Genomic DNA, 10,329 nt, shown 5'->3' on the forward strand with positions numbered 1-10,329 from the left:
CATTCTTTCACAATTTGAGCCTGATGAATCTTGACATTGTCATCCTGGAATATGGCCATGATTTGTCTTTCTACATGGTTGTTTGAGAAATGAAAATATACACACAGGGTTTGAAGAACTGTTGCCAAACATATCACCTGCTAGAAACATAAAAATCACTACTATAATGATCCAATCATAAAAGGTCATGTAAAATATAAAGCAGCTCGGTGCCACATTGCCAAGGGGTGCCTATAAAGCAAACTTAAGCGCAACTTTACAGAACTGGCTCATGAATGTTAATGAGATTACATGAGAGGGCAGTCCAGGTTATGTAGCAGCATCTGCAAGATTCAATTAATATTCATGAGCTCGGCCATCATTTATCGTGGCATCACAATGCGTACGACCTGCTTCAACTTTTTTTGGGGATAACATGGCTTTATGAAAGCAGATTTGGGTACATTTTGATTTCTCTTTGCCATCTAGCATTAATTAGACCCTTTTTTTTTTGTCATTTTGTAATAAACTTCCATTGTTAAAATGGCAATTTGGGGCTTTTCCGATAACACTGAATAATATGTTCCTGGTTAATTGTTAATGAATGCTTTCATTGACATTATCCAGTGAGCACAGCAGACACATGTTGCATGTTTGGCGGACCAGAGTAAGTTAATTAGATGAGAGGGTTTTATCCACTCATTCGAGGTTAAAGGCAGAGAAGAGAGTCTCAACTTCTCCTGGGCTCCTTTATCAGGTCCCTCCTGTAATTGCACGTTTGGCACAAAGACTCACTCCTCAAGATCAATTAGAGGTGCACAAAGAGCTCAGGCCAGAAAGAAAGAGATGTGGGCGAACAAAATCAAGGAGGGGAGAGAAAGAGCTGTGAAGACAAAAAGGAAAGTCATGCTAATGTCTGACTGATGTTCTAAAGCATCTACATCTCACGGGACCCGGCCCCTCCATTAGTGAGATGGGTTTTGTTGAGAGGTGGAGGAGAGAACACGGATACGTTCCTAGGAAAGAGACTTAATCACGAACGCTGCTTTCTTTTGCTTTTGTTGCTTAGTCTTCACTCCCTATCTCTCATGTCTCTCTTTGTCTCTTGAGCCATTCTTACGGTCTCTTTCTTATCCCCTACAAACAAACCAGTACAGCAACTGTGTCAATTGGTGATGCTATGGTACTTGTAGTACACTTAGTTTTGGTCCACTAATCAGAGTGAAAAAGGATAAACAATATACTAACTGGCAAATTACGGTTAGAAAGTTTGGGGTCAATAGGTTTGGGATCAAAAGTAAAAACATTTATAATGTTACAAAAGATTTCGATATCCAATAAATGCTGTTCTTTTCAACTTTCTATTCATCAAAGAAACAAATATTAAGCAGCGCAACTGTTTTCAACATTGATAATAAGAAATGTTACTCGAGCAGCAAATCAGCATATTAAAATTATTTCTGAAAGATCATGCGACACTGACAAATAATTGTAAAAATTTGTGTATATATCTATATCTCTTTTTATAAAAAAATGTTTAGATAAGATAATTTCTTGATATTTTCTTTATGTATTTTTTTCTTCTTTTAGAAACGTATCTTAATAGTGCCACTTTTATTATTTTATTATTATATATTTTATTTATATTAAAAAAAAGAATTCACAGGGCAAAAGTCCTCTCTTTATTTGTTGATGTAGTTCAATTTTAGAGAAATAATAATAAAGTGAGATTTGAACCCGGTGATAACTGATAAACTGAATTCCTAGAATCGCTTCTAGTTCTTGCAGTTTCCTTGTCTTGATAAAAATCCAACTTTTTCCTCCTTCCTCATTCTCCTCCTCTTTTCCCCCATTTCTTCTCACTTCAAGAGGGACCAACAGAAATAAAAGCAAACAAATCTATTTATAACCGCTCGCTGCCTCTCAAGTAACTGAATGTAGAGGAATGAAGTAGAGGGGGATGCTGGGGAGAGAAGAGGGCGAATGTGGAGCGGAGAGCTGGAATGGGTGGTGTCTTCTTTAGATATGTTGGGAATAACTAACACGACCTAATTCCCAGTCCAATACATTAGATAGATGGTAAAACTACATTAGGAGCTCTGTGTGTAGGAGCGCTCGACTGTAGCTGAATAATTTTATGAATAATATTTTAAAGCTCATATTACTCATCATGGAAGAAAGTGGTTCTTTTTATTTCTTCGCTGGAGCAGAAGCTAAGTAGCAGCAAATCCGGTTCAAATGAAGACGGAAGAATCCTCACGCAGATCTGGTCTATACATCAACCATTTAATATTGACCATGTCTGTCAGTGGCTCATATGGCTGTTCTTTTAGTGTTATTTATATACTATTATAATATACTATTGTATTATTTATATACCATTTATTAATATTTTAAATGAGCTTTTATTTTTATATTGTCTCCATTTTAATTGTATTTTTTTTTTTCATTTTTATTAGTTTAGCTTTAATTTATTCCATTTTAGTTTTAGTAATTTTAGTACTTACATTTATTTTTTTAAAGTTTTTCATTTATATTTATAATAGTTCTAGTTAACAATAACGCTGGTGAGGTACAGACTAAATTCACGAAAAAAATATTTTTTTTGAAAATCTTCCTCTTCATAGCTTTCAAATCTCTTTTACGTTCATGATTAGAAATGGCCTGGTTTGATATCATTGGTTCTCAAAATATGGTGAAGAATGAGTTCAATTTCAGTCTTGGAGGCACTGGTGCTACATAGGTCTGGAGCCCTGTGTAATATGACTTCAAAGGCTCTAAATATAGCACATACTTTTGTGGCACTTTCATGTTTTTTTTGTTTGTTTTTGTTTTTTCATAAACTGCTGTTGTAAGGGGGAAAAAACTTGTAAAGATTTAATAAAGTCCGTTTAGTTTTTCAAAGCAGCTTTGTGAACTCATAAATCCCACAGCCAGCAAGCCAAAGACAACTGGCGGGGAAAAACTCCTTAAGATGTTCAGGTATGAAGCCAAAAAGGAACCAACACAAGGGTGAATAAATGATGACAGAATTTTTTATTTTGGATGAACTATTGCTTTAAAGCTCAAGGCTGGTAACTGGAAGGTTGCTGGTTCAATCCCTGCAAGGAGCAAACCTCGAACAATCATTATTTTGCCCTTTGAGAAAGCCACTTAACCCCAGGGGTTGTCTCTCTAATAAGTGTGCTGTATGTCACTTTGGATAATCATCTGCTTAATGACTGCTTACTTATGCAAGCATGTGCATTCTGCTCTGTATCTGCTCTTGATCCTCAGGCGGAGTCAGAGGGATTCTCACACTTCCACCTCTACGTGTGCGCCGCCTTCCTCATCAAATGGCGTAAAGAGATCCTCTCCATGCTGGATTTTCAGGTACCGATACGTTTCCGTGTTTCGTGCGTGTCACGGCCGCTGGGCTCCTTGAATAAGCTTAGGTCGTTTACATGTGACTGTCTGCATGTCTTCCCACACATGCATGCATCACTTGAAAGCGTCCCGTCCGTCACTTATCCCAAGACTATCGGAATAATTGGCCCTCCAGTTGAGAGGCCTCTGCTGAAACCGAATTTCACAGACCAGCGGGTTCACCACACCTCAGCGCCCGCGAAAAGAGAACGTTCTGTTATTTGCCCCCATTCTCTCTCTTTCACGCTTTCTTTCGAAGGATCTCCACGCCTCGTCTCCGTCTCTGATTCTCTCGTTTATTATTTGCCTCATTGTCAGGTCGGGTGGAGAAGGGTTTGATGAACAGCTATTTGAGCTGGCGTTTATACTCGGGCTGTCAGTGGTTTAAAATAATCACATTTAATCATCTATAGACTGATGATCGTGTTCACACGATCGCTTTCACAAATTTGCTTATTTGATTTTTAAAAACTTCTATAAATATTAATAATAATATTTATATGTATTGTTGTTGAGAAAATTTGTGATGCGATCATATGAAAATTCTTAAAATACTTAAAACGAACATTTTAATCTTAATTAAAATAAATATAGTAATAATAATAATAATAATAATAATAGTAACAATAAATTAAGATATTTTATTAAGATAAATAGTTTAGTCTAAAATATTTTAAAAATTTCCCCATGATCACTATCACAAATTTCCTTACTTGATTTTAAATATTAATATATAAATAACATAAATATTCACATTCATATTTTATTCTAAAATATGATTATTATTATCATTATTGTTATTATTATTAAGAATCTTTTACACCAATATTTTATTCAATATTTTAATGTTTATTATTAAATATTTTTATTTAATTATTTAATAATACTTTTTTTCTTTTTTAATTCGATTCTGGATCCCAAATTTTCGTTGTAGTCTTAGATTTTTGGACCCCACTCAAAAAAATGTTTTCTTCCCAAACATCAAAGACGTTGATGTTTGCTATAATAGTCTTCTGGTGCTTTAACCGTACATAAGATTGCACATTGAGGGCGACTTTCACTTGTAGGTGATATTTCAGATTTGTTGAGCTTTGATGGTTATTAGTTCACTACTCCAAAGATCGCAAATGTCCCATCTGGATTTGAATTATAAATAAATTGCTGTTTCTCCATTATTTACTGATAAATTAGCTTCTGTTTACAGGATTGTTGTGCCTGAGAATTGAACAAAGACACCTGTGTTTTTGCAAATAAAAAATAAATAAAAAAAGTCAATTTTAAGTCAATTTAACCATGTCAAACATCTTTGATCAGTCTTTTAAGTTAACTTAGTTTATACTGATGCTGGACTATTCGGTCAATATATATATATATATATATATAGGCTGTTGTGATGAGCACCATTATTATTTTATTTTTTTCCCCAAAGCTCAAAGGCAGTTAGCAACTTTAAAATCAATGATTTTCAGCTTGTATGCTACTGTGCTAAAATTACCAGACCGAAGAACCCGAGAACTGATCTTACACAGAGTGAAGCTGATTATGATAGATCTGTTCTTGTGCACTTACAGCAGCTGTAGGTGGTGGAATACCCACACACACACACACACACACACACTCTCACACACACGCTAAACACACAAGCAGTGACCTAAGAGCAGCACCAATCATGAATCACGTCATCCTAACATTGTAATCATGCCGTGATTACAAGCATTTCCAGTTGAGAACAGTAAAAATGCATTTCTAAGAATAGGTAATAGCCAGGAAAGTTACCAGCAGATTGACGGAGCTCTTTAAATGATCCAGTTTTATATAATGTGTTTTTATGTCTTTTCAGAGCCTGCTAATTCTCCTGCAGAACCTTCCCACAATACACTGGGGCAACGAAGAGGTGGGTTTACTACTGGCAGAGGCCTACAGACTCAAATACATGTTCGCTGACGCTCCGAGCCACTACAAGAGATGAGAACCCGTAACCGGACCACAACGAGACTCCGCAAACCCAGACGATGATCTGACCTAACAACGAACAGTGAAGTTAGAGCTCACCAATTTTCGCCAATGACATCAAATTTGTGTCATCGTCTGTTACAATTCACAATAAAGAATGAGACGGCGTAAACAACCATGAACAAAACAGATATTTTGGGAAAAAACTGCCATCTTGATGGCTGACAGTTCAATTTGCCTGCAGATGACTTCAGAAGATAACTGACAACGAGATGCCAAGCGCTGAGGAAAAGAAAGCGCTTATGTGAGCGTATCAGAGTCAAAACAGAAGGACATGACATACTAGCATTGTTTCTCCGAAGGCTTCCTCCATTTGTTACCTCAGATGTGAAGAAACCATCTCTCTCGGTTTTATTTTGTGGCAGATCTTTTTTTTTTTCCCCTATGATGTTCTCTTGCTTTGTGTTATTAGAGCATAATGTGATCTCCTCTGACCTTTTGCTCATTGCGACATTGATTGTACCACACGCAGGTACACGGGTCGATTCCTGTTGAAATCACTCGGAGACGGCGTTATTGAAGCTCTGCAATACATGAAACTATGGCAGCCGTAAAGGGTCATTTCTCAAGAGACGCAGCCAAGCATTACGGATTCGAAGAATCAATATGCAACCTCCAGAGGATGTGTTTGGGTTTTTATGTTTTATTAGAATCGTAAGACTGTGTATATTAACAATCAAACATGAGAATCTAATCTTTTAAAGTGGCTTTGTATTCGTATGAAGCTCTTGCACAATTATTTCTTAGAAAATTGGTACTTTTAGAGCTTTAGTATAAGCGTTCGAAGACCACTACTGAGGTAACGTTTCAGCGAAGACGACGGCTGAATCAAACTGCAGTGAAATATTAATGTGGCTTTATAAAGAATGAATCAGTGTGATGTGAGGTCAGCATATGAGACCACAGGACTGGAGTCGTGTTGAAAGAAACTCTACTGACTTCGAGACGGACTGAAGGGTTTTGGTATTCTCTGTGTGATACTGGAGCGTGGCTGGGTAATACCTGGCAGACACGCTTCAAGCTGCACAAATCATAATCTTAAATACTGTTGAAGAACAGTAGATGAAGTCTCAAAGCACTGTGAAAAGGCATCTACCATTCGCACGTACATTTAATCTCCCCGGGCAACCAAATTATGCAGATGCTTATGCTAATCAGATGTAGATGATCTGATTATCTTCCTTTTCCCTTTGAACCCTTGTTTCACCTCTCGGTATATTTATTAACTCCGGCTGATTCGTTTTGATTGGTGATTAATTGTTCAAGTTCTGAATCTTTCCAAAGTAGATGTGTGATCTTTAAAAACCGGCGTGTAATGCTAAATGATTTTCTCTGACTTATCAAAAGCAAATATTTTCATTAAAAACCTCTAATCATTTCGTATAACTTGGACCAACACCCTGCATGGATAATCTGAATAATAAATTAAATAAGTGTCTTTCTGCTTTAATTATTGAAGCGAATGGATGGTATTGATTAGAGGAAGGTGTCAGAATCAGTTAAAAGTGATGCTGTTGAACTTCTGGCTCAGCGCTGTGGAGGATTTTGAGTTTGCTGATGTTAAACGCTTGAATAATGTACATTTTGTCGGCTCGCTGTCCTTGTTCATCCGTCAGTGACATTTGAAACCACCTACGCCGTACGGTCTTGCTGTTACAATCTATTTTTGATGAAGCATTTGCAGCGCTGCACTCTTATTTTGAAGTGAACTGGAATGTATTTTTTTTTCTTTAGGTTTATGTCTTTGCATACTGTAATAAGCTGATACTCACTCCAGAGATATTAGTTTGCTCATCACCCCTTTAAAGTGCGCTAATGAAAGGGTGACTTATTGTCAAGGTTTGGAATTGCTGACCCTGGTGAGGAGATGAGGTGGTAATTATTCATGACACACTGAGTGAATTTACAGATTAGCTCCCATTTTTAGTCTTTTGAATGTTATGAAAGTCTGAAGATTTAAGTCAACATGAAATCAAAATGGACACCATTTACTTCCTAATCCATTTTATTACACATTTAATACACTTCCTTAATACATATTGCTGGTCTTAATGCCTGCGATTCATTAGTGCACATTGTGATTTGGCCTTCATAATCTTCATCACTGCCTCTGAAACACGTTTTCTTTTGGACAAAGTTAACCAATAACCGTATGACCATCAGCCTCCATGTCTGGCTCTTGTACAGAGACTTGTCACCCTTTCTCAATGCCTTATCAAAATTGTAACATGTTATGTCTTGCTCTAGCTAATAAAAAAACAGAAGCTTTTCTTAATCAGTTATTGCTGTGGTTAGTACTGTACACTGCAGTTCAAAGGTTTTGGGGTTGATAAGATTTGTTTTTAATGTTTTTGAAAGAAGTCTTTTATGCTTAGCCAGGCTGCATTTATTTGATCAAAAACATAGTAAAAACTATATATATCACAATTTACAAACTGTTTGTTTGTCATTCCTGTGATGCAAAGCTGAATTTTCAGCATCATTACTCTAGTCTTCAGTGTCACATGATCCTTCAGAAATCAAGAAACATTATTATCTTTGTTGAAAACAGTTGTGCTGCTTAATAATTTTGTGAAAGCCATGATGCATTTTTTTCAGGATTAGTCAATGAATAGAAATTCAATAGATTAGCATTTATTTGAAATAGAAATCTTTGTAACTTTAAAAATGTCTTTACTGTCATTTCTGATTAATTTAATGAATCCTTGCTGCATAAAAGTATTAATGCCCTTTTGAACAGTAGTGTACACTGTAAAAGCCATTTTCTTTCATATCTATTAGAGAATCCATAAAGCTGTCTCAGCCAATACAATGGCTTTATGTAAGGAGGAGGATATGATTCTGCAGCAGTTTAGGATCTCGTATGATGATGTTTCAGACACGCATTAGTCCTTCACAGTACACTGCAAACTCGCTTTCAGCTTCATTCTGGTACAGTATGTAACGCTCACTTTCTATCATCCAATCAATTCCTGATGGATGAAATATTAATGTCCACCCTGCCTTTTGTTCTTGAATATAATGTTCAATTTAAATTGGTTGCCATTTTGGTTTTGAAATGCCATTTCATGTTGACTTTAACATTTCTGTGCATCTTTCATCATGAATGTTTTAAACAGTTTCTCAGACACATCTGATTGTATTACATCTATTGCCTTTTCCTGCATGTGCATTCATACCTTGTTTTTGCAAGTACACATTAAACCACTGTTTTTTGATGATTTCATCTGCTTATAGTACAAATGATGAGTATTATTTTATTGTGAATCTTTTAGGCCCTGTTTACACCTGGTATTAAGGCTACGTTCACACTGCAGGCTGAAACGACCCAATTCCGATTTTTTTGCCACTATGCGACCTGTATCTGATCTTTTCATGACAGTCTGAACGACACAGATCCGATCTTTTCAAATGCGACCCAGGCCACTTGGGTATGTGGTCCCAAATCCGATACATATCCGATCTTTTCAAATGCGACTTCAGTCTGAACGGCCAGGTCGCATTTATCCGACCCGCACGTCATTGATACGCGAAAAACGTCATAATCCTGCGTTGAAGTAGTCGTCGGTTTGAAAACGGACTGCATATTCGTCGAGCTGAGGTAAATCTGCCGAACGGGTCGACCTCGACGAGCCCGTTAATAAAAAATAAAATAAAAAAAAGCCCACGGCCATTATATATATACGTTATGTTAACTTATTTGTGCTGAATCTGATATTAGATAGGTCAGCGGCTGCTGTCTGGCTCTTGTGTAACGGTCGCTGCGCGCGCTCGTGTGTGTGTGTGAGAGAGAGAGAATCACAGTTAAAGTTTAGCTACTTGCCTACTTCCGCAAACAACAAGTGACGTCGTTGACCGTTGAGTACTCTTCTGCGCATGCGGGTCACTTCTGGGTCATTTCACGTTCACACAGGAGATCACAAAAGGTCGCATTTAATTGGAAATGTGAACGGCCTTGCAAAAAAATCGAATTTTTTCAAAAAATCGGAATTGAGCATTAAGCCCTGCAGTGTGAACGTAGCCGATCACAAGTGGACGAAGCTAAATACAGGAGGAAACAGAGTCTAAAACACTGAGCTTGTCCACTTTCAACCACTTCCAGAGATAGTCGAGAACGCATTCGACAGGATTCCTTTCGTAGTGTAAATGCTCATGTGTTCGAACAGCCACAAAAGACTGTCTACTCTGCGCCTACTGAACTAATGTGTAAACATTATTGGAAGCGCACTAGCCAGACGGGATTTAAACTTTTGGCTGAAGACCCAAGTTTGGTTTGAAGACGAAAAATGTACCAAGCACAATGTTTTCTCACCATTCCTGATTTCTAACACACACAGTCTTTGATGTGGTCTTCCAGCTGTCAGAGCAGAAACGAAAGCTGTTTCCATATGTTTTTCCCTCGTCTCCAGTCGCATTTCTCAGCTTATTTCATTCATTAGATCAAAAGATCTGAAAAAGCCCATACGTTTACTCACCCATAGACCCTCCCCTCGTAGAAATCAGGACAGAAGTGGTTGAAAGTGGACAAAAGAGACGGATTAAAACGGGAACGTGTCTCCCTCGTTTACTTTTGATCCGATTGACCAACACGCATCTTAATACCAGGTGTAAACAGGGCCTTACTCGTGTTTTTCGTGAATTCATATATTTGTTGTTTTGTTTTTACTTATTTCTGGCCTTTTGATTTTGAGCGAGTCGACTGTGGTTAATAGAATTTATGTTTTTTTCCTTTGTTTTCATAGCTTTCCCTTTCTTTTATAGAATAAAAGAATAGAAAATGTGTGTGCCCTGCCGGTACGACCACCATGTCTATTTATAGACGTCCTCTACGTCTTAAGTTATTTGTCTCCTTCCAATGCTTTTCCCATCTCTCCATTTTGGGCTCTCCGCTTGGCATCATTCCTCCTTTCATTTATCCGTTCCATCCATCGG

The 10,329-nt window shown here is 37.2% G+C and overlaps 1 protein-coding gene across 2 annotated transcripts in view; it reads left to right on the forward strand.

Annotated features, from left to right (window-relative positions):
- The window catches only part of tbc1d22b (TBC1 domain family, member 22B), a 48,847-nt gene that overhangs the window by 38,025 nt on the left and 493 nt on the right, over window positions 1–10,329 (forward strand). For both annotated transcript variants that reach the window (XM_082189167.1, XM_082189168.1), the window contains 3 exons: window positions 3,256–3,351; window positions 5,225–8,701; window positions 9,408–10,329. The exon at window positions 9,408–10,329 is cut by the window's right edge and continues 493 nt beyond it. In XM_082189167.1, coding sequence (XP_082045293.1) covers window positions 3,256–3,351; window positions 5,225–5,353 — 225 coding nt within the window. In that variant the 3' untranslated portion in view covers window positions 5,354–8,701; window positions 9,408–10,329. The remainder of the gene's footprint in view (window positions 1–3,255; window positions 3,352–5,224; window positions 8,702–9,407) is intronic.

Source organism: Leuciscus leuciscus (genome assembly GCF_965113295.1).
Source record: "Leuciscus leuciscus genome assembly, chromosome: 13".
Lineage (NCBI taxonomy): Eukaryota > Metazoa > Chordata > Actinopteri > Cypriniformes > Leuciscidae > Leuciscus > Leuciscus leuciscus.